Consider the following 25,797-nt stretch of genomic DNA (forward strand, 5'->3'; position numbering starts at 1 on the left):
GAGATTTAAAGAAGTCCCGGTGCTCAGCACCGGAGCGCACCGGCCCACTTAAAGCACTGATTTGGCTGCTAAACCAGGGACCAAAAAAGGCCCAACTAAACCCAAATGTTCCTTTATTTTTTGAGTATAACTGTCCTTCTTTCCTTAAAAATATTCTGCAATCATTGGTTTCTGAGCTGCTCCAAACTGTACCAACTAGCCTCTTTTGTTTAGTGCATGGGTGCAGCAAATTTAGCCTTCATTCAGCTGTTCCTTCTTTTTGGGCATGAAGACAGGACGATCTGTCAGGTTGAAGGGGCAAACAAGATTTCCTGAGGTTTGTTTCACCAGTTCAGTAATTAGAAATGTATTTGTCTTTCTGACTGGGATTGTTTTTCTCCTTACCAAAAAACATTTGATTTGGCGTGTCAGTAGAAAACAGACTTACTAGTGACTTTCGTCCTAACGAGACACATCATTAAAAGGAGCCTGGAAGGGTTCTCGTCTTGCATAAACGACCTGCACTCATTACTGGGATTAATTGTTTGATTGATGCACCTTTTTGCCGTTTTTGTTTTTGTCTCTCCTGCTCTTTTTAAAATGCAAATCAAACCAATTAGCAATGTAACTTTATAGTGGATTTAGCATCAGTGATGAAAGACAAAGGGAAAATATCTCCCCCTGAAAAAATGTTTGTTCTGAGAAAAGTTTTAAATGAATTCAAAGGATTTAAGCTCTATGCTACAATTTCTCATGTTTTTTTTATTTTTTAATCTCATTTAAAGTCCCTCTCCAATTATCTTTTGATCTATTTTAAAAGCATTCCCAGTGATCTTTTCATTATGATTTTGCTGTTTTTATGCAAAATCAAAGAACCCGTGTCATTTTCTAGGACATAGATTCTACAGGGCGGTAGTAGTTCATTAGATTTTTTACCTCTAATTTGTGAGCAGGATTGTTGTTGTGGGGCAACCCCGCCCCCCTTCCCTGTTGCTGAGAGCTTGAAGGATAGAGCTTATCCAGTCATTCCGCACCCTATTTTCTGCTGTTCTCCTTGTTTTCACCGTATTGTAAACATAACGTCATTGTGACAACCAACCTCGATCTCCCATACTTGCTTTACAATATGTGCAACACAGTCAAATATGTACATTTAAGCATATATAAGACAAAATTATTAAAGCAAGTTCCATGCTTGCCCGTTGTATGAAGACGAGTCAAGCAGAAAGATAAGTGTGAAAATAATTCAAAATCACGGTGGAATGAGGGTTTGTTTGCTAGTAATTCCTATATAAATGGCGGATTATAGTGTGACCCTACGTGAGTTTGGAGTCTCGCGAGGTCGGCAGCAGAGCTTTTGGCTGCAGCAGGACTGCAGCTATCTGTACCCAATGTGAGTCATCTGCTGTACTAGACCGCTCTGGCGTCCGCACCGGAACCAGAATAATTTCAGTGTGAGCCTGGGGTGAGGTCCTCCCAGCGTATTTTCAATGTCCCATATAAGCTCTTTTTCAAACAGCATCTTTTCATCTGCTCCTGATTCATGATTTGAATAAAAAAAAACCTCAGAAATGCAATTTCAAGGTTAATTTTTGTTTGTCCTCCATCATTCAGAAAATGCCACAAAAACACAATTTGTATTAGAGTGATCTTTAAAGTTGAAACATCTTCCTCATTTTGTGTATCTCTTTATTGAAGTTATTATAATATTTATCTGTTAGTTTAATTTTCAATGTTTTTGTTTAAACTGACAAATATTTTTTGCTGCTATTTACAGATGAAAAAGAAACCTGAAACATTTTGACCCACTGAACTTAGATTTTCTAACATTCTCTCAACATATTAAATCAAGGTGAATTTGAAATAAGATCTTATTTTACTCTCGCACTCTTTAATAGCATCACATAAATGACATCTTGTTGCTTTAGCTGAGAATAATGTCAACATCTTTGTATCCTCTTGCAGCATTTTCACTGCATTTGTTTCCATTAAAGCACAGATTGTTGCATCACAGGGAAAGTTGCACACATGAAAGAGCAGCTGATTAGATCTTCCGAAACGAAGCTAATGCAAATAAGAGAGTTTTCCATCTAATGAATTGAGGGGCAGCAGAGGATGCAGGTCTGGAATGCTGCATGCTTTGTTACCTTGCAGCAATGCGACTGGTCGAGGTGCTGATAATGACGCCGTGCACTGGCAACAAGTTTAAAGCAGAAACTGTTCCACAGTGGGAAATGGAATTGGCATTTTTTTAACAGATAATGATGCTTTTTGTTTTGGTGTCTTGTATAAAGCCAAAAAAAAAAAAAAAGTTGTCCATTTGGTAAATACGCCTCCGTTTTTGGGAGGTTAGAATCACCTGTTAAATTCACCACCGTGATTATCTACACCCACAAATGAGAAGAAAAAAGCCTAATCTTAAACTGCCACAAAGGTAAACTGGTAAAAAAATACAAATGAAACTAATTATGAGCAATTATTTCAATATTTCTCTTTGCTGGGTTTTGCGTTCTTTAACTGACGTTTGGGGGCAGACATGTTCACGGTGGGTTAATTGAAGTCGTGAGGATTAAAACCACCTCTGTCATGATCCTTCCACTTTTCCACTAAACTACTTTTCAGTATGCACCGAGGCATATTTCCGTGTGTGTTTTCATGCATTGTCTAAAAGTTAGTCTCACCCTATGCTTATAAGGTCTACCTTGGGGGTTAGCCTTTCAATAGATCGCTCTACCTGCTTTAAATGGGAAATTGATTGCCTCTGGGGTTTTTTTTTCTTCTTTTCCTCATCAAGGCTACTTAGAAACCACTTGGCAGCCCACCTTTTACAGAAATACATACATGGGGGCATTATATCTTAGCATTGAAGCGTCCTTTTTTTTCCAAGCTGTGAGAAATGTTTTCTGCTCATTTCTCTCCTCGTGGATTTGATTATGCATGTGGCAGGAGGTCATTACATCCATCTGCTGCTCAACCAAGTGGGTTATGGGAACTACAGGTAGGTTGAAAGAAAAGAGGGAAAATATGGTGTGAAAAAATACATGCATTGAATTGAAAGAAAATGGATGTTTAGGATGGAGATGGGGTTGTTTTGAAAAAGAAAAGTAATGAGAAATTGACACATTCTGTAAGGCTTTTAGAAGTATAGTTAATAGATGGGGTGAACGCAAGAATAATTGTAAATGTAGAGCCAGCAGTCAGAAGAAAGAATCATGCAAATGAATTACAGTCATTAAAAGAGAAAAACAAGTGATTTTCCACTGATGAATAAGTAGCTAAACACCAGTAGAAGACCAGAAGATTAATAGTTCCTTTAATTATCCTGTTCTTAATAAACCAGCTGCTCTTTTTAGTATCACTGACTAAAACATTTTCTGCTCATGCAGAAGTTACTTAACATTGTCTAGGGAGAAGATTAAGAGGCTCTGACAGGAGACGCCAAAAAACCCTGAAATACATTCTTCTTTGCTTCTCTGTGGGTGTGTGTTAATCACAGGTGTACCTGTGTCTGCTTATGTGAATCCAAACCTCCTCTGCGCAGGTGTGGCCACATGGGGCCCGCTGAAGACAAATGAAGTGGGTGTTGCAGCAATTAATTGCTCATGCATAGATTACCAACATCTATAAATATATGAACTGAAATGGCAAATCTGTGGGGAGTTGAGGGAAAATAAATAACATTTTTGGGATGAAGTGTAGGGTTAAACATGAATTATTAAAAAGAAGCAAGGCCATTCCTCAAATGAAATATTCCTTTTTTGTTAGTCTTTGAATTTTATTGATGGAATGTTGAGACTTTTTGTAATAAAAGATACTTTAAAATTAAATAAAAGGATTGAAAGTAATAAATACAATATAAATTATTAAAAATGTCTTTTGGTATTTTTACAGCCCACATGTATGTTGTTGCTTTAAAAGTTGGATTTTCTCTCTAAACTTATATCTAGTGTCATAAATAAGTGTTTTTATTGAGTTAAACCCAATTAAACTATATAAAAAGGAAATAATTCAATTTTTTTTTTTTTTTAGTTTGGAAAGCATTTAAACACCTATTCGAACCAAAAAGTACATTATAGAAACCTCTAAATTTCATGACTGTACTTAAATAAGTAAAAAAGTTATGAAAGATATAAGCAAAATTATTAGTTTTATTTTTTATTTTCATGTGATTGGTACATTGGTGGATGCAGAGGTGATTCAAGTTCCCATCCAACAGTATTCCCTCTATAAAAACAAAACTCTGTGAAAAGCAACACTATCAAACCTGCATATGGTGAACTTATGCACGCAATGCATCTGCCTCTCCGTGCTCCCCGTCTCTCAGGTGCATCACCGAGTGTTTGTGCGTCTGTTTTTCTCGTGACTTGTGTGTGTCTGTTTATTGCACGTACCTGCACTTGTAAGAGAGGCATCTCTCTCCGCAGGGCTTGCTTAACTAAGATTAATTGCACCTAATCCAGTGTGCCAGGTGGAACACGGACCGTGCTGGGTGTACTCAGGCAAACGCAGAAGCTCGCTTGCAAAGAGGTTGCACACATCCCATTATAGACGGGCTTCTGTAAATTAGCCTCGCACCTCTGCTGGCGCTCCGGACCAAACCAGAACTGGATAGCGCCATTTACTTTCAGACTAGTTGCACATTTATCACCACTTCCGTCCTCTGACAGATGAACACGTGCACGGGCAGAATACTGTGACAGATGAACGGGCGAGCTCCAAACTCATATCAGCAGCATTTAGCCCCAAAAGACTGTAGAAAATATGTAATTTTTCTTTGCAGAGGAGGAGAAAAATTAAGTTTTTTTTGAATGACGTTTACCTTCTAAATTCCCATTTAACCATCATTAATTAGTATTAATTTGAAGTTGTGCTCATGATGATCTCCATTTTTGTTATAAAGTGCCGATTACTCTGGTTGAAGCTTCCATTAACACTTCTCAGAGCTGAGAATTTTTGTGTTGGTTTACTAGTGTCCTCTTTCAAACCTCTCCAGGCTGAGATGTACCTAGAGTTCGTCACAATAAAAAAGTGATGTAACTTCAAAAAAATGTATATAAAAGTGAACAGGACTGACTCATTCTTACATGGTGTCTTCTCCTGTTACTAACCCCTTGGCCATCAGTGGTCGTGTCATACATCATTCTCTGACCAATGTGTTTTTTTTTTCTTGAAAAACAGCTATTTTTTTTGCCCCTTGTTGTGCCTTTCACTTGTTTTTCTCTTTTTTTTTGCCCAGCAATGTCCTCCCTTAGGTTTCTAGTTTTTTCACCTTCCTGACTGTCTGAGATCTATCTTAGTTGTCTCTTCACAGTGAGGTGCATGGGCTTGAGTCATCTCAAAACTCCTTCACCTTTTCTGAGAATGGGTTTTGTTTGCCCAGACTCTGGGAGCTGCCACAGAGACACTCCAGTCTGTTGAATCCCTTTTTATATGTACGCTTAAAAAAAAAAAACCCACCATAGAGTGTTTGTAATCCCTGCAAGCAATTGCATCACAAGATGAGAGTTTATCTCATATCACTCATATTTTGTTTTCTTCGGTCTCTGAATGTGCTTAAGATGACACTCTCCATATAAAAATTCACTTCATATACTTCTTTCTGGCTTTGATTCTTATAAGCCTTTTATACACAAAATAAAAGCATGATCAGCCTGTGTGCAGCGAATCCTCTGAGCCTGTTCTACCTTAGGTGACAGAAATGTAAACATTTAATTAGTCTGTTTTCTTGGGCTTCAGTAAATGGAAAAGCAAATTGACAAAAGCCTTGAAAGAACATTAGGACATACCTTGGCTGCATAATGTCCTTAATTTAGGGGAAAACCTTATTACAACAGTATGTGAACAATTCGGTTCTGTTTTGCTGGAAGTAAATACGCTTAGTTTGCTTGAGAACAGCAGGGACAAAGGAAACAAACACATAGACAAAGTTTTACAAATGAAAGGGTTTGAGCTGTTTGCTCTTAACCTAACAGCCACATTGTGTTTTGACAATGGAAACATACTTTATTTTGTTGAACTAAACCCTTTTACATCAGAGCTTTGGCATCAGTGTTAACGTAGCATCAGTGTTAACACAGTTAACGTAGTTCCAACAGATTCTGAAGCGGAGAAAAGCAGCTTTGCGAGCTGCGAGGGAGTGATGATAATAGAGAAACTTTAGTGTCGATTGTTTTAAACAACGGATATTTAGACTTTAATATGAATTATTGGGCCATATATGTTTATGTCACGTTTTCACCAGATATTCACAATCCAAGTTTAAAGCAGCTGATAAGAAAACTCTGATTACCCAGGATTCTAGCAGCATGTAAACACATCACTCAATCATGAATCTTAGAGACATAAAGTCTTGCATCAGTTTTGTGCGTAAATACGGTTTTGTGTGTGTAACAGGCAATTTGTGCCTAATTTTTTAAAGATTTGAGTGTGTAGTTAATTTCAAACTGTTGTAAATTGAAATTGTGCATGTGTTCATTGTACTTTGCACTTTTTTATTTCATAATTTTTATACATGTGAACACACGATTGCAAGTTCCAAAAGGTACACACACTTGAGTTGCATATCAAGAATTACACACACACACATGCTAGAACGCTGCAGCTGATGCTAAAAATGTTGCGTAGGACCTCTGATCCTTAACATTGAGACTGTCCCCAAATCACATTCGGTATGAACGTAGCTTTAAAGGATTAAGTGTAGTTTTAATCATCATTTCATAGCAATTTATCCACAAGACGATACTTTAAATTTTTTGTAGTTTTGCTTCAGTTCAGTAGTTTTTTCTTTACATTTCTAACTAACAAATAATAGTTTTTAAGTCTCTCCATAAATTTTCTTCACAGATCAACATCTATCTCTGGTTTAAAATCTTACATCCTTTTTTATGTTGGTGATTAAAATCATTCTCAATTGAGAGCATGGCCATTTGATGTGATCATCTTTGTCTTACTGGTTGGGTTCCAACAGCTGCCATGCTTGGTTAGCCATCCTAACTGCCCATTTTTGGATAGATTGGAGTCAAAGGATTGTGATAACAATGACTCTGAGAAACTGGCTTCAGATCAGCTCATTACAGACAAGTGAATGATGTCGCCTCTTACTACAGACAGGAGTTTATGTAAATCCAAATATTAAGGTTATTTCTAAAACAATCAAACGTCCAAGAGTTCAGAACCTTAAAAAAATCACAATAAATTGCTAAATAATTGTAGAAAAGTTTATGAAATAGAAGATTTGTGCTTAGAAGAGAGGCAAAAATTAAAACACCAACAAATGTCATTCATCTAAACGCCTTTTTTCCCCCATTAATCAACCTGTACAGAGTGTATTTATCAAGTATTCTGACTCTCTTTTTTTAGCTATGCAAACGGCCTGTCTTTCTGAATTACAGGGCTCTTAGAATGCAGTTTGAAGTAAAGTCAGGATCCCAGCTGTGTTGAACGAGTGGGTCAAGAGTTTAGACTCATTAAATTAGGTGTGTTGTGCCGAGTCCTAAGGGTAAAATGAAATACTTAGAGCAACCGTGGAACTACACCGTTCTTCACTTAGCAAAAGGACTGGTGGAATAAGTCGTCTTTAAACTGTAATGCTTCTAAACATTAGTTTTGTTTCACTTGTGGTGCTAAAGCTTTTATTGGATTGTGGCAGGTGGATGATATACCGTCGCTCGGGAACTTCACAGACGCATACAGGTCCAGCAAACAGGGTAAAAGTTCCTTTTTTAATGGTACTTTTTAGGAAATGTTGTTGCTTTTTTATTTAATCAGGTCTTTTTTGTGTGATGTAACCAGTCAAATGTAAGAAAAAGATCATATTTAAGTGTAACTTCAGCAAGATTGTTTGAAATCTAAGACAAAATGTTCCCCTCTCCACATTTAAGCAGGGATGGTGGAACATTTTTTACACCCCGATTGTAGGAAATTGACAACATACAGTATCTGTGTGGATCAAAATGGATTATTGATTGTTACGACCTTTGCTGCCCTGTGATTTGTTCAATGCTGTGCGTGTATATGTAATTAAGTAAAGTCATTTTGAGGACTGGAAGAATTTACAAAAAAAAAGTAAACAGATGAGCCCCATGAAAGTTGAAGTGAACCGTTGATGTTACAACCGTTGGACAATTTCTATAAATCTGTGCATCGTTTAATTTCTATAAATCTGTGCAACGTTTAACTGCAATTCTTGTTTCATCTGTGTTAGGATTGATTCCAGGTATGAATTTAAAATTTGAGGTACAACAACTTCCAAAAAACTGTGAAGCTATGTTTGGGATAATTACATTTAAACATATTAAGATCATTCAAGTCATTAAAATTAACCCTTTAACACAAGAGAGCACGTCTCTACTGTAAAGTGCTGCAAATTAGCGTTTTTGTTTGCTTCTGCTGTAATTGCGCTAACTGTGTCAACAGTTGGAGTTATGGTAGTCGAAAGAATGTAAGCACTGGAGCTAAAGCTTTGGTGTAAAGGGGTCGAAACTAGTTAAAGTCCCTCTCCAATCATCTCTTACCTATTTTAAAAGTGCCTCCAGTGGCCTTTTAATTATAATTTTGCAGTTTTTAGGCAAAATCCACAAACTTGTGTTTTTTTCTAGGACATAATTTCTCCAGGAGTTCATCAGAAATTTGCCTCTGAGTTGTGGGTGGGCCAGTTGGCATGGAAGTAAGCCTCCCCTGATATCCCATCATCCCTTTGTTTACACTCTTTCCTGCTAGCTTACAGCCCCTCACAACTCAATGCTAACATTAGCAGAGCAACAAAAATGGCGGGAAGTATTGGAGGTATCCAGCTGTACAGTTTTGAGCCAGATACCAGCTCGGACAAGGAAACAAAGACATTCATGGATCTATTTGTCTGCATGTGGATCCATCGGAATAGAGTGCCTGCTGATTTTAAGTGTTTACGTAACAACTACAAGCTTTTTCAAACTGTATTTTTCTTCTTCTGGTGATTCATCACGATTTGAATAAAGAAATACTCAGAAACACAGTTTTATCTTAATATTCTTAATATGTGTCCTCCATCATGAGACAAATGCCATAAGAACATATGAAAAAACATAATTTTTATTTGAGTGGGTGTTTAAATTTTTGAACACAAAAATAGGGATGGATCAATAGATGGATGGATGGATGTTGAAGTATTTGCACACTTGTTATAAAGGAAGTATTATTATGTAGTTCAGAGGTTCCTTTTATTTTACTTGGGAAATGGGAAACCTTATCTTGGAGTTGTTTTCCAAATGAACCTGACAAAGCTTGGGGGTATGTATACTCTTGTATTTAAATACAAGCAACCATTCTTGGCTCATGAAGTCACATTTCGCAACATGGTATTTTTTTCCTAATCTAATCTGGAAGTGTTTATCTTTTGCTAGCCTTTTCTGCATATAAAGTGTATTGCTGGGGTGTGGGTGTGCAAGTATTTCTCTGTTAAGACTGCATCTGTTGAATGATTGGACGCCCCAGTTGGTGCATCTTTACACTCGAACACAAAATGCATGCTAAATCGGGTTTCACTGCCCACACAGAGGAGCGGTGGCCTGGGTCCACTGCAGTTAACCCCCAGTGTCATTGAGCATTAGCGTATGGACTATCTGTCTGCTTCATGTCAGACAAACACACAAATGCTCTCGCCGAGCCTTGTGTTGATTGCAACTGTTGATTTTTACTGCGAAAAGGTGAGGAGTTTTGCTCCTGGCTGATAAACAACCTCCATTCTGCATGACACACACACACACACACCTATTTGGCGTTAGATGTTTAGCATGCGCTGCACAGCATTTGTAGGCTTCACGCCTCCTACTTTTTTTTTGTTCTTAAGTGTTATTCACACATGCAAAAATGTGTGAAAAAACACACACAAAAGCATTTTATCCACACGTCTTTCCCGTTCTTCTCTGGGTCCTGTTAGCCTTACTTAATTTGTGCCTTCACACAATCTCCCTTAAACACACATTCACTTTGTCTCTGTCAGATGTCTCTGCTCCGTTCACTGTCTCACATACACGCACACAAACAATCAGGGAGCACTAAGGGAATGGGCAGACTCATTCCCGTCTGGCCCTCAAGACCTCGGCTGATTGATGTGAGAGGCAGCAGGATGGCATAAATGAGAGAGGAATAGCGAAAGGTGGGCACGCTCCCACCTCCACACCCTGACGATATCGTTAAATTGACTGTTCCCAGGCTAATGTTGCCATTGTGTACATATCAGCCGCCCTAGTAACGCGGATGATGATGGATGCAGCGATCAAACAGTAGTACTGCTTGTCTTTATAACCTTTCTATTCTCTTAACTGACCATTCCTCTTTTTATCTTATAGACACAGACATTGTAAATATGACAAAGATTATTTAAAACCACAAAAATTGTAATTGCTAGTAACTGTGTATTTCTTTTGTGGTCTTTTTCTCTTTTAGTATTCTTGTGGAGGGATTTCCTGATCCAATCAATGATTTGAAATTGAGCCAGATCACATAGTTTCAGATTTGATTTAAATCAGATGTTTACATTCCAATCAGAGTTTGGATATTTATTTTATTCTTAATATCATCATCCATGCTGTATATTTTAACTCTACTAGAGTTCTACATATCACAAAGAGATCTTGACATTCTATTGCTGTAAATCACACCGCAAGTGTAATTTCTGGGGGAAAAGGGATTTAAAAAAAAAAAAAGTAATATCTCACAAGCAATCAAAACTAGTAAATGGTTACATTATTGATTTGTCCGCTTCATGAATACTCAACATCATATTCACTCAACAACTATGATTTTGGGAGAAACTTAAATTTAAGAATTTTCAATAGAAGTCGAATCACATAACATTAAAAGAATGTTCAATAGTTCTGAAGGTAATGAAGCTTCAGTAACCAAACTTTCCCTCACAACTAATTATCACCTATTTTACTAGTTAACTGTTAACTGTTTCTAGTTGAAATTTACATTATTTTGACTTTGTTGTTCAAGCAACTCCAACAAAATGCACCGTGTAAGTGATAAATGATAAAATACGGTAATTATAATAAAACAAAATTAGGGAAAAATCTATATTTTTTTATTTTGCATTCGTTCATTTTTTATTGTTTTTTCAAACGTATTGGACTGGGGCATGATAGCGGCAAATTCTCAAAATCAAATTACTCTAAATCGTACCATGACCTAAAAAGATGAGTTTTTACCCAATTCTGTCTCATTGTTTACCTCAAAAACAAGGGTATTTGATGGAAAATATACAGTTTTTGAACTCTCTTTGAGTATTATTTTAACTTTTTTTGTTCAGGCTCTTTAAAAACTATTTTAAAAGCCTTTGTTATTGATAAGTTATAAAAAAAAAATCACATTTTTTACTTTTATATTTTGGTTCAAATGGTATGTCTTACTGCTTCCACACATCAGCAGCATACACGCTTCTGATAAGCCCAGAGATTGTTCTCCTTCTTTTTATACCTCACACCTGCAATTCATGTTATATGAAGGAACAAGGTACTGATCCTGTGGCATTTACAAGGCTCTGTGCTTTGTATTAGATCTTAGGTGGATGAGCTGGCCAGCTGCCACTGGCCTGTAGCCTTCCTCAGCTTTCTCAATCTCGCTTTCTGTATCAGGCTGAAAGATTGTCTGCATGTTGTCTGACCCCCTAGTGCAGCCTTTAGTTGTTTGCTTTAAAGTCCACCTGTCTGTTTCTTGTGAAGGCTGAGTATCTCTCACATCGTTGGGCTGCTGCTCAGTCGGTGCAGATTTAGGACTGTGAAGTATTCCTAAGTTATTTCACCAGATGGCCTTTGCTCGATATCATCCGCTGACTCACTGACACAGTGTTTGGATGTGATAACCGACTGGAAAAGTATTTTCCAGTTTCATTTTCTCAGACTGCTTGTGTGTAATGGTTAGCACTGTTGTCTCAGGTTCTAGGCTGAAATAAGCCGCAGGGATGAAGTCACATTTTGAAATATGTCTTTATTATAAATTCTGAAATAGTTCTGTAACCATATAATTGGTTATAGATAGAACAAAGCAGACCTTTGCCTTTTATTTAACTTTGTTCTAAATGTTCTGACTAGTGGTGGTAAGTGGTGTCGTCTTTTCTCTGACACGCATTGAGTTTCCACCTTATAAGGCTAGTCGCTTAATTAGTATTGATCCTAACAGAGCTCCTATCAAAGACAACCCCTGTCAAGAAATGTTTAACTTCTTTACTAAGAAGAAACAGGAAATCTGTGTGATTCCAGGATTGTAAATACACAACATTAAAAAAAATACATATTAGTAAAAATATTTGTTTTTTAGGGACAAATGCACAACTTTTTTTTGTTTCTTTTGTGGATAAAAGTGGATTCTTAGCTCATCCTTTCCCTGCTTGTCAACATTTCAGACTTTTATGACTAAGTTCACGACTGTAGTTAAAACGGAGACATTTGCAAACAGATCTCAGCACTTTTCACTTGAAAACCTGTAAAGACAACGAGAAGATTTGTGAGGAATCTTGTCTGTAGTGTCTCTTAAATAAAACATTAAGTGAGCGTTAAGTGTTTCTTAATGTACTCGAGTTCAGCAGGTTAGAGAGAAGTATGGCCAAAGACGGTGCGTTAAGCTTCTTACTGCTCACTTAGATTTGATCATGTAAATCAATACAGAGGCTGAAGGAGAGGGGATGCCGGCTGTGCATTTTTTTTTTTTTGTTTTGGGCGGTTCTGGTTCTCAATAACAGTGACATTGTTTTCCTTAAATAATAAGCTAACAATTATATTTTAAAAGAAAAATTTTCTTTTAAACTCACATTAAAATACAATCCAGAATTTTCTGACCGGAAAACTAGCTGAACTTCAGTTTTAACAAATGTGGTGTCCAATCATTGTGAAGCCATCTGCTGTAAACAGCTCTGCACTTGAACGATCGCTGCAGAAGTGAGTCTTTGTAAAGTTTTATAAACAAACTGCTCCCTGAATATTGAAGTATTGAACACACATTAGGGTTATAAAAGATTAGACGAGGCAGAGGAAATGGCTTATCGTTTTTCTGCTGTTGTTGACGATTCTTTAGCTCTCACTCTGTGTACAGGGGAGCTGGTGCATAATTTCCTTGCTAATGACGAGGTAACAGGGCAGGTTTATGCATCGGCAGCGTCTGAGAGGGGAAGACTGGGAAAGGGGTGCATAGATGTATGTGCAGATATAAGTGAAGTTGTACGCAACAGGCAAACCTGTCTAAAGTCTTGGGGAAACACGAAAAGGACAGTAACATATGAAACACAGACACCAGGAGCACAGTTTATTAAACCAAAAACTGTCCTGTACAGCAAAAAGGAGCATAATTAGTGTGCTTGTTCAAACAAAAAATAAAAACAAAGGGATTACTGACCCAACTACATTGACAGTCCATCAGCAGCTCCCTGCTAGGGCTACCTAACTAAATCTAACCATTCAAAAGAAAGCCCACAAATAGAAACTACCAAGGTCCAACCCAAAACTAAAATAACAAAACCTAGCAGTGTAGGACTGCCGAGATGGGGGCTCGTCCGGGACTGTCCGTCATCCTCCAAAGGTCTTTAATTCTGCTCATCTGTTCCCTTTTAAATGTTCAATATCCTGACTATTTTTGTCAAGCCACAAAACTCAGGTTTGTGTATTTCTTTTCACTTGACTCCTGACACCAACCTCTTCTCCAGTTTTTCTCTGAATTACATCCTCGCTTTCCTTTCTGCACCATATCTTCCTCAATTTCTCTGGCCCTCTCTCAACCCCCCTCCCCCCCTGCCCATTTGCAGCGCTTACTTTTGTCTCTTGACCATGTCAATCACAAAATAAAAGGGCGAGATTAAAAGGATAGATAGTTTCATCTGGTCCACCTTTGCTCGACAGGCTGTGAATAGGCCCCTGTGCCCGGCTGTCCTCCATTGCTTATGATGGTGGATTTCAGAGCTACGTTCTCGTAGAAGCTTCTCCCCAGGCAAAGGGGTGCGGTTATTTTATTTTATTTTTTTTGCTTCTGTGCGTTTTTCATCAAGGCACTGAAAACATGTTTACAAAATATGTGTGTTTTTTGGCTTCAGGATGTGTTAAATTAATGCAAAAAAAATCTTAAGGAGTCACATGCCTGGCTGCAGATTCTTCAGCTCTAAGCCACGTTAGACGCAGTGTGAGCTCTGTGAGGTCACATCCCTCCAAGTGATCAAATAGAATGATAATCTGTTTTCAATTACATTGCTTCCTGCTTTACATAGCATCGCCTTGAGGCTCAAATTTATGCCATTAGAAAGAGACAAAGAAGAAACGCCACCTTTGTAACGAAGGTGAGATTATATTTTCTGTACCGACCCTTCTTTATTTCTCTTCCTCTTTTTCTGTCAGGTGCTGATCTTTCATTTCATCCTTTTAACGCCCCCTCTCCTTATCTCCACCTCATGTCCCAGCTTCCTCCCCCCCAAATATTTTACCTATTGCTTTCCACTCTCTGTTTTTCAGTCTTCCACTTTGTTCTTGTTAACAGCCCCAGCAGGAAAGAGATGGGCTCTTCAGACTGGGTCTAGGGGGCCACAGCTGCCCAATCACAACCTGATTTATCAACGTCCTCCAGCTAGCCTACATAGACATACTGCTTTGCCCACTTGCGCTGGATGTTACTTACAGCCGATGAGGCAGGGTGTATTTCTAGCTGTGCGTCCTTAGGAGGTGTCTGCTGTAATGAAATGGCTCTCCCTGTAATGGATCTAGCCTTCTCCAGAAGCTGAAGCCTACCCGCGTATCTGTCCAGCTGTTTTATCCTCACTGAGATCTAGTTACTGACACGGAAGATGAGACAGTTGATCTCAGTTGATGCTTGCTTTGACAACTTTGTTACAAACATCTGATAGCAAAATATGGAACTTTCTACTTTGTTTGTCTGAGTTTGAACAAATTTGTCCTTCACGCTCCAAACACTCAGTTTCTTTCGCCATATTTCTAACCCCCCCCTCCATGTTCCTCCTCTGTTCACACACCATGTCCAGTTCCAGATGGCCATTAGATGTTCACACGTCCAAAAAAAGTGCTGATTATAGTGAAGCTCATCTTGGAGATACATTTTTTTCTCGTTGTTTCATTTCCCATGCCTTACCCGCCGCTTCTGCCTCTGTCTCTTCCTATAGTCCAGTACCAGATGGAGATGATGCGTTCCCTGCGTCACGTCAACATTGACCATCTGCATGTGGGCTGGTACCAGTCCACCCTCTATGGCTCGTTTGTCAGCAGAGCTCTACTGGACTCCCAGTTCAGCTACCAGCATGCCATCGAGGAATCGGTCGTTCTCATCTATGGTGAGTAGAAACAGGAAATGGGTTCTCTGGGTTTTTTAATTTCATCATGCAAGATGTCTTCCAAGTATTGGCAGACCTTTATTACGTTAAAATGAAATGAATTAAGTTAAAAAAAAGTATTACTTTTACATAAAGAGTATTATTGAACATATTAGGACACTCAACCGTGTGTTGACATTCATGTGGACGATCATAAATCGACTGTATGCAGGTAGAAACTTAAAATTTCTTATTTTCCTAAAACCCAAAGTTGTACACGTCTGCACTTGCTGTAAATTTGTCTGCGCAACCAAATGATAAAGCATATTTTGAAAACATACGTTTTTAAAAAAATTGTGTGTTTTGCTAATCTAAGGCAATAAGCAACAAAAAAATCATTTTTTTAAAATATTTTTTGGGGGGGGAGGCTGGGTTATTAAAGGGTTAACAATCTTCTTGTAACAATCTTCAATGAAGTGCAGGTTATGATAGTTAATTATGGTGATTTATTCTGCATTTCCAGACATTGAATTAAATAAACCTCCAAATCAAAGATAAACCAGTTTTTTTCCCTGATTGTCTGGCAGTTGAAGATTTGAAGAGATTCCCAAAGCGACCCTTTTGCAGCAGAATCAACCACAAGGCAGTATAAAAAGTATTATTTTGGCAAGCAGAATGAAAAACCGTGTAATTCCAAGCAGAGGGATGGTTTGAATCAGATGTTTATACAGAGATAAATCAGTATTGTAATGAAGTACATTTCAAACATACTGAGGAGCTGAGGGTCTGTTTATACAAGCTTTGATGCAAATCTGCATCTTATGTCTTTCAAATCAAAACATGGGGAACTTTTGATCAGGGAGCAGCATGGAGACCCAAGTAAGCCCGTTGACATCTTTAAAGTTTATTCCAGCGACTGTCAGCTCTATTTGGGTTGGAATGGTACCTTTGTTAGCTCCATTCGCACAGAAAATCCACTTTTTCTGCCACGATATGCCATTTCTACTGACAGAAAAATAATAGCCTTTCTCTCTTTTTCAGTTTTATATGAACTAAAAATAAATTCAAACGGTTTGTAAGGTGTGTTTTTAGGATATTACTGATGTGATTTTAAAGGTAGCCACATTCAAAAGAGTTAGCAAAAGTAGAACACAAAATTCTAGGATCCACACACATGTATGACAAGATTCACAAAAAATATCCAGATTCTAATGAGTGGAAAAGGGATTTAGAGTGTCAATTTTTCACCATGCAATAAATCATCATCTCAACCTTAGTTTACCCAGATCCACTGAGATTAGGATGGGCTATCTGGTCCAGAATCACATGCTATAAAACAAATTACCGGTAGATAAAAAAAATAGAAGAAAACATGTGAAAATATAATTAAATGTATAGAAATAAAAGCAAATACAAACATTATTTTGTCAAATGCTTTTGAAGATTTGAGAATATCCAGAGATCTAGTCACAAGTTTGACAAAATGTAAAAAAAAATCAACAATTAGCAATTAACTTAACATTAAATAGTAGTTGCATATTATGTCTTTTTTGTAGATGATCAGGACATGGTTCTTAGAGAAAACAAAAATAATGAAACCTGTAAAATTAATGCCTTGTAGCTCATGAAAGGAAAAGCGACAGAAGATAAAGCGCAAAGCTTGGGTTTGAAGTGGCACATACCATGTTAGATGAAAGAAAACAAAACACTAATAAAACAAGGTGAGAAAAGTGATAATCCTAAAATCCACGAAACATGTACGTGACTCTAAAGCTATGGGAAGTGGAAAAATCATCTAAGTTATAAAGTGTCTGCAATCTGTGTGGATTCAAAAGATTGTTTTTTTTACCCTTAGGTGACTCGTTTGGGTTTTTAAAGTCCTTTTACACGCATTTGTGATTCTTACCAAACTCTAAGAAAGTTGTCACACATTTTCAAATGTGATTCTATCTACCATCCAGTGAAAAGACATTCGTTGATCCCCACATACACACTTTCAAATTGCTTAAAGGGATTTTTATCATCATAGTTAAACCTTTGTACAATCTTGTAATGTTAGTAGTAGAGCGAGCACTGTTTGAACAGACCTGACAGGATGCCGAACCACACGGTTTATCACAGCGGGGGCATCCGTCAGTCATCTGATTCTGTGATCCTGGCTTCCGGTGTGTTAGTTGACTGGGGTTTAGCACTATATCACCTGTCTTTGTTCCGGGGAAAATTGCTACAGGGGAATAGCAGCAATTGTACAAACACGTCATTTTTTTATGGTTGTTTCAGCTCTACCAATATATGAAAACACCAACTGATGTCTGCCATTTTGCTGCTACAACTGTCAAATCACTTTTTTTTTAGCATGGTAACTTTTGAAAAGGTGTTTTTGTGTTTTATAGAAGCCATGAGGTATTGATGCCAGATAGGAAGAAATTTATTTGGTGACACAGCATCACTGATCCTTAGAAAAATCACCACAAAGCAAAGAAAAAAATCATCCTTCTATTAAAATGCTAAACTGGATTTGTGTTTTCCAAATTAAAGAAAAAATAAAATTATAGACTTACCCAATATTTAAACCAGATTGTTTTGATTGGTACATTTCAATACTGTAATAGTAAAAAGACATTTTTCTATTTTGATCCATTGTGAAAGTGTTCCCCGTGGTCTTTTAATTACAACTATGCAATTTTTAGGCAAGATCAAGAAAACATTTGTCGTTTTCTAGGACAAAGTTTGTGCAGCTCATCAGAAACTCACCTGAGTTGCAGGTGGGACCATAAGTAAGCCTCCACTGACATCCCATCATTCCTTCGTTCAGACTCTCTCCTGCTAGCTTACAGCTCCTCACAACTCCGAGCTAACATTAGCAGAGCAACAAAATGGCGAGCAATGTTGGTGCAATCCAGTTGTACAGTTTTGAGCCAGATGCTAGCTCAGACGTGGAAAACATAATGTGAATATGTCAGAATGGAGTGGAGCAAGGAGACTTTGGCCCGCCCATTTTAGTTGCTGCGTCACAACAGAGAGCTTTTTCAAATGCCATTTTTTGTAAAGAAATGCAATTTTAAGCTTAAATTCCTTCATATTTATTCTTGGTTTGACCAGTCACGAAACTCAACTGTAATTCCTTGTTTCAACCTATAGGGGGCAGCACACAGATGGTTTTTGACTGTATTTTCAACTTTAATTTGTCAAAAATTTGGCAGTGACCAACAGGCAGCACTTTTAAAGCCCCATTTATAGAGGTCAGCAGCCAAAAAAAGTTGATTTAGGGTTTGGTTATCCTTCAAATACAGCTGCTCTTTCATTAGTATAAAGAACTGCAGCCATCGTCTTTTCTAAAGTTTTTTTTCTAGATTTATACAAACCGATGATGGATCATTTTCAGAACCATAACTGTGATCTTCTCCCGCCAGCGCTTCTTAAAAACTTGGAGTCAGGCTGTTTTCTCATTCCAAACCAGGCCTCCTGTTAATGTCAATCAATAATTCAGCACTTAAAGGATCAAAGCACCCCAAAGGAATTTACATTATCTGCTTAAAGTCAAAGGGGAAGAAATACATTGATTTCTTCTTTGTTTTCTTTGTCATCGGCTCACCGGTCATTTCACGCCGATGAAAGGATCAATCAATTGGACAACTGGTGGGTAAATAGCTCCTGTGCAGCGAGCTTGGAAATAAAGTGGGTAGTTAAGCTAACTGGTTAATTGCATTGCCTGCAGCAATTGTTTCTACAAGGGAGGCAAACAGTTGAAGGTTATAGGTCACTCACACACAAATCTTACTGGAGCTGCTGAGTCAGGAACGTGGAGTGCATCTGATGGGGCTTTGCGCCTCATTAGTAAGACGCTTTATAATAACAGTTTACCCTTGTTTGAAAATACTAAGCAGAACTGAATATTGCATGGGTGTTAGTGCCTATTTGAACTTTCTGATACCTCTGTTTAAAATACTCACATTTCCATTTATTTTTTGGACTTTCCTGGCATTTTCATATTTAATTAAAAAAGGTTTGTTTGGGGAAACAAAATATATAATTGTTTCTTTGGTAGCAACAAAAAGAAGTAGTTGTATGTAAAGCCACCTCTGGTGTACTCTGCATTTCAATGGAGTCAGCCTGGTTTCTGTGGATTTAGAAGAGCTGTCCTGATCAGGACTTTCTTCCCTCAAGAGGAGATGAGCCGTGACCCTCGGCTAACTGTCACTTTTGTTTGGGATCAGCTAATCTGTAGGTAAATGACTTGTCAGACTGGGCTACTGAACGGAATTGGTGGCACCAAAACTTCATGTTGGCTGGTAGTCTGATGGGTTCTGATGTACCACCAGGGAAATGTTCAGAGGATTTAGAAAGATCTTTTTAAATACTTTTTTGAAAGGCATTAGAGATCCACTCCAATCAGTTTTTGATCTTTGTAAACCGTGAACATGCTCCTGATTTGCAACAATTTGAATAAAACAATTCTCACAAAGGCAGCTTTGAGCTTAATTTTATTTATATATGTCCATATTTAAGTCCATCATGAGAAAAATGCTACATGAACAATTATAAAAACACAATTTTCATCAGAATGGGTCTTAAAGAGTTAGATTGGAGACGTTTTCCTGCTCACCATTCTTTCTTTATGTTTTCAACAGTTGTAAAAACAACACCCGCAGAGGGAACAAACACGAGATGAGTTGTTTGTGCTTTTTTAAAAATCTAAAAACTGCATTAAGAAATAAAATGTGATTTAGCCACAGTTTATCTTTAGCAATTGCTTTATTTCATTGTACCTGAGACAATGACAAATAAAGATATATATATATATATATATATATATATATATATATACCTTTTTGGGTATATATATACCTTTTTAGACATCTCTTAATCATATTGACTTAACAGTGGTACATAAATTATTATAGTATGCATACAGATACAGTCGTTTTAAATCTTTGTATGAAAAAATGTAGCACCCTGTTTGCACTTTGTTCAGCATCAATAACATTATTTAAGCGGAGTTAGAGGAACCTATAGAAATATATATTTTAAATTAAGCATATTGCTACTGCTTGGAATTGTTTTTTTTTTTTAATATACCAGTGAAACATAGTCTAGTACAATATCAAAGTACCTTGAGATACTGTCAGGATTTTTTTTTTTTTACTGTATTATATCATGAAACCATTTGTTTTTCAGTCTTAACCCCCAAAAACCCTAAAAATAAATATGTATGTCGAAAATACCACAAACTGAGTGGACCGCAGACACATTCCTTTAGTTTTTCTGTTACGCTGACGTCACCATGGGTTCTATGGGTTAACTCTCTTGAAGTCATTGATTTTAGGAGTAGTTTTAAGATTCATAGCAGAGAATCTGGAACAGTTGCTCTCAAGGCTCCATCATTACAATTGAAAAACGATTTTTCTAACGGAAAAAAACATAATGTTTGAGAAATTCTCTTTGTTTGATCATTAGCATCTTAAGAACTCTCATTTCTCCTTACCTCCCACAAGTGATGTTGGAGCACAAAGACATTATTATGTCAAGGAAAAAACAAACAAACAAGGAAACGAGATTTGTTAGCTGAATAAAAGTAAATAATTCACTTTTTTTCTTCATTCCAGATCCCATCAAGACAGCCCAAGGCTCCCTGTCTCTCAAAGCCTACAGGCTTACCCCCAAACTCATGGAGATCTGCAAAGAGAAAGATTTCACACCAGAGGGGTGAGTCGTTTCTTACAAGAGTACACAAAAAAATCCGACTCCTGCTGCGTTTTTGATCAAGTGCAACAACTGTCAAATATTCTTCATTTTCCTTTTGTTTGTGTGTTTAAAACAGTTGGTCTTCATTGCTCATAGTTACAGTTAAATTTTCCCCTTTTCACTGATTTAATTCTGTTTATTTGGGGAATGCAAATACAGCCTGGTGCATCCACAGGGGAGGCATTTAGTGGCAGTTGGAGATGGACGCTGATGATGATGATCATGATTTATCAGCTCACTCCCCCTTGCCCGTCAAATAAATGTTCCATGTTTACGCTTTTTGTGACCCCCGAGGCTTATCGTAATTGCTTTTAAATTGCAGCTAAAAACAAATGTAATGAGGGAACTATTTTCCCATGCACTTCATTGCACCACTAGAGCACTAAGTCACTCATGCAAAAAGCATATGTGCAAGGATGCCACAAACGCTCGGGCTAATACAAGCGTGTCAATGGAACATGGAAGTCCCAGAAGCTTTGAGTTGAAGTTGATTCAAAGCAGCCTAATATTGGAAGTGTATTTGGTACTATTTAATTTCCACTTCCTCTGTATTTCTTCACCCATGTGAGTCCCTCTCCAGCCGGTCTGTTATTGACCCTTAGTGTTGGGCCTGGACTCCGGATTACTTTAGTTTCTGCAGCTTTTCATTAGTTCCTATGATTTATTAGAGCTCCAATCTGCCACTTTCATTGTTCCCAACAAGCCTCGGCTGAAATGGGACAGCCCAGGGCAAGAACGGGTAATATTAGTTCCATTATTACAAATTCTGTTTTATTCCCTTTCTTTTTTCTACTTACCCAAAATTCGTACCTCTTTTTTTTTTCGTTCTATCCCCAAAAGATGCCAACTTCCAAAACATCTCTCATTACATTTTGCAAAGAAAGAAAGAAAGAACGGTTCTCCTTCAGCTGGAGGCATTTGATGTTGAAAGTTTGAATCTATTATTGTCCACATTGTTAAGTGAGAAATGTAGATAGAAGTGTGCTGAATGGATGCAGCCCCTTTTGAACTTCCCTCCAACTCCTCTACACTATGCAGGCACTGTTCAATAGCCTCCACTTCATCACAGAATCTGAGGCTCCATGTGCCGAGCGGTCCCTGTGGCCAGGCATAACTTACAGAGAAAGCTCCATTTCACGTCTGCAAAGTTTTCCTTCAGACAGAGTTTTATGAACAGCTGCAGTCATTTGAAGAGGTCATTGTTTTGATAATATGTTTTATAGTTCATTAAATGAACATTTTTCCAAAAATTCCAACAAACACTTTTCTTTTTATCGATTTCCCCCTATGTTCTGCTATAATTCATTCTCACTTGTCTTCTCTGCTCAACGCCTCAGGCAGCTTTGCCCCCTTTGTGCCTCAGCCTTATCTTAAAGTCTGCCTGAGGGAATCCTGCTCCCAGAATCCTTAGCATTATCAAATGATGCACTTCCTGACTATATATCACACAAACAAGCATTATGTAAACATCTTTATTTCTGGTACAGTGCATAAAGGAGAGTAACACACTAAATATTGATCCTGGGATGAGATTTGAGCAACTTGATCTCTTTTTTTTGTAGCATATGCTGCAAAAAAAGAGCAAATTTAGCTAAAACAATCCATCAGTATTTTTTCAAATCCACTTGGTGTAGTAAACCATAAACATTTAGACTCGGGTGAAAAGAATCTAGCAGGTCCTTGTCATTGTTTGTTAAATTTGCTCTACAGCATTAAAGAAAAATCAGTGAATTACAATAAAACCTTAACTAATGATCAATTCCTGTTAGGTCATTCAGAACTTGTGCAACCCTTCCTCTCAAACTTCTACTTCAATTTTTTTCCCCTTTTGTAACATTATGTGTTGCCAAGTAGTAGACAAAAATCCTCACTAATCATTTTTAAAACTCAGCTCATTTTTATAAGCATTTGGCCATGCATGACATTTTGCCATTTTTTTTTCTATTTACATTCAGGTGTTTACTACGTCTGGGTATCACCAATAGTTTCCAGAATCGATTCGATTTGATTCACCAGGATCAATTAGATTCTGATTTTTTTTTTTTTTAGATTCTTTCAATCCTTTCAATTCAATTTGATCCAATTCAATTTTGAGTTTACAAGGTTTACGCATTTATACTAATTTGTTTAGAAATACATTTATAATCTATATATGTTTTGAAGATATTCATATTAATCTGATACAGTTCACATTCTGTAAAATTTATTAGTGAAATTATACTGAGATTGTTATTAAAATACAGTGTTCCAGAAGAAGAAGAAGAAGAAAGTATGAGCAAAAACAGACCACAAATAGTTACTTTAAAACACTTTTTTCCTTAAAAGAGTTAGAAAAAGTCATGCCTGTGAGTTTATAAAGATGTTCATTTAGTCAGCATTGCATGTTTAGGTCAACTGAGCGTTAGCATTAGTTGCCTATGGGAAATCCCATTTTACATTAGCATCAAGCTATGGGACTTTGCGTATGTGTTAGATCGATCTCTACTTTTAAGGATTGATTATTGATCTATTAAGCTCAGATCGATTGAGATCAATCAACAGATTTGGTCAACCTAGCCCTAGTGTTTACTGTATTGTGTTTTATTTTTTTACCTTCAAGTTTTCTTTATGTTTTTGTTTTTAATTTTTAGTTTTTAACTTGTCCAACAGCTGAACAGACATGTTGGACATATTTTACTGATAAAATAGGGGGTTTTGAATCTTCTGACACACAAGGTGTATATTTGTAGACGTTTTGCAATTTGGGTTTTTATTATGTTTAGCTTTTAACTTACAGCATATTGTTTACTTTTTAAAAGAGGATGATGATTCTACAGGAGACCCGGTTAGGAAAAGTGATATTAAGTCACTTTGTAGCTGATTCCCCACACCGCCTGTGTTGTTCTGAACTTTACTTTTATCTTTTTTTTATTGATCTAACCTAATTTAGTTAATTTAAACCACTGATTGACACTTGTGTGTTCTCATTCTAGCAGCTTCATTAAAGCCATCTGTCCTCTTGGAGAGAAATAACTCATTTTCTGTCTCCTGAAAGTGGACTGTAATGTTGATCCATTTAACCAGTCTTTTCCAGTGTTGGAAAAGAAATAAAAAAGATCTCTTAGCAGACAGAAAAACAGACAAACAGAATCCTGGATCTGAATTCATAATCTGTTAACGCTGTGTGACCCATGTTAGGATCATAACCATCAAAGACGTTCTTGAATCTACTTTGAATCAACTTCCAGCTCAAATGTGAAAAAGAATTTGGCGTATCTAATTATTTAACACACCAGTGGGATGAAAGTTTTTTATTTTTTCCTCTTTTCTGCGTGTTTACAGATTGAAGAAGGCTAACATTGGATTTGAGAACATGTTTGAGGAGGTGCCCATCGTCATCAAAAACTCCCACCTCATCAGCGTGCTGATGTGGGAGCTGGAGGATAAGTCCACCGTTGCCGACAAGCACGAACTGCTCAACCTCTCCAGCAGGTCAGACATAACCTCATGCGACATTTTACCTAAATAATTTTATCTTTGCAGTTTAATTTAAATCGGTACATGATACTTTAATCAGCAGGAAGATTTTTATTTTAATTTTTTACTCAGTTCTGTCACCTGCTGATTTTTAAGCAGGTGAGATGATTCACATAGAGGGAAAAGTTTTCCCTTTTTTAAAAAAAGAAAAAAAAAATCATATTTTCAGAAGGTCTTGTGTCAGTTTCACTCGGCTTTCTCCATAAACACAGATAGATGATCTCATTACAGTTTTCTTGAAAGCAAAACACCTCAGAAAAACAAAACAGACAGAATAACAGGAAAAGAATTTCATTCCTCTACATCAACTACACACATTTAAGTCTTGATTCTTGACTACTTTAAGTGAATGGCTACACGTTTGTGCATGTTTTTGAAAATACAAATAAATTCTCCTTCGATTAGGATCCCGGGTTCCTTCTCGGACCATTTCTTTCCTGTCCTACACACATAACCATCGCTGGCGCCTGAAGTCATTTTCTCCAATATTTCCATGGGTCTATACTTCAGTAGACAACCAATGGTCCAGGAAAAGAAAAGGGCTTTCATATACCGAGTTGTCTAAGCTAAAGGTCAGGCTAATTCTTGTAAAGAAAAAAAAATGTTTAATGTGGTGCCTTGAATGCTTAAAAAACTCCTACAACTGATGAAATTTGAATTTCATCAGTATTTTTTTCAATTTCCAATTATGTTATGTTGATGGAAAAACTAAATTACCATGTGTTACAATTTATTACTCATAGTTACTACAGGATTGCATGAAAATGGCTGTTTACCTGCTTCAAATCCACGTCGTGGTGAGTCTAGAAGCCTGCTGGCTGCATTCACTGGAGCGACTTAAAGCTACTTCTGAATTAAAATTGATTTGACATTAGGGAACTGTTGGGCATTAATCTCTGTCCTCTGTAAAGTTCTAAAAGCCACCTGATGAGAACAGAGACTGAAAAAATGATTGATGCCTGCAGCTTTATGCTTACCTCCACCTTTTTTTCTTTCTGATAAACAAAAACAAGAAAAATATACACACATGCTCATGCAGTATATTAATAATGTATGTTTATTTCTTAATTTTTAATTTATATTTTTTTATTTTAAAGTTGAAAATAGATCCAAATTCCGTCTGTGCAAAGTAAGTTCTCACAAAGCTGTTTTCTATCTGCTGTGTTTCCCTATTTGTCATTTAAAGCAGAGCTGACCAGCACTAATGCGCAGCGTCTGGGTCACATTCAGATCACTTTTGCCACATTTAATATGCAGCTGATGGTATCCACGAGGCC

General features: G+C 37.2%; 1 protein-coding gene across 1 annotated transcript in view; it reads left to right on the forward strand.

The window, feature by feature from the left end:
• Nucleotides 1–25,797, forward strand: part of LOC112143934 (eukaryotic translation initiation factor 3 subunit H) — a 60,944-nt gene that overhangs the window by 16,391 nt on the left and 18,756 nt on the right. Inside the window, exons 3-5 of the mRNA XM_024268181.2 lie at nucleotides 15,113–15,280; nucleotides 20,866–20,965; nucleotides 24,326–24,475. Coding sequence (XP_024123949.1) covers nucleotides 15,113–15,280; nucleotides 20,866–20,965; nucleotides 24,326–24,475 — 418 coding nt within the window. The remainder of the gene's footprint in view (nucleotides 1–15,112; nucleotides 15,281–20,865; nucleotides 20,966–24,325; nucleotides 24,476–25,797) is intronic.

This window comes from Oryzias melastigma, linkage group LG16, assembly GCF_002922805.2.
Source record: "Oryzias melastigma strain HK-1 linkage group LG16, ASM292280v2, whole genome shotgun sequence".
Classification (NCBI taxonomy): domain Eukaryota; kingdom Metazoa; phylum Chordata; class Actinopteri; order Beloniformes; family Adrianichthyidae; genus Oryzias; species Oryzias melastigma.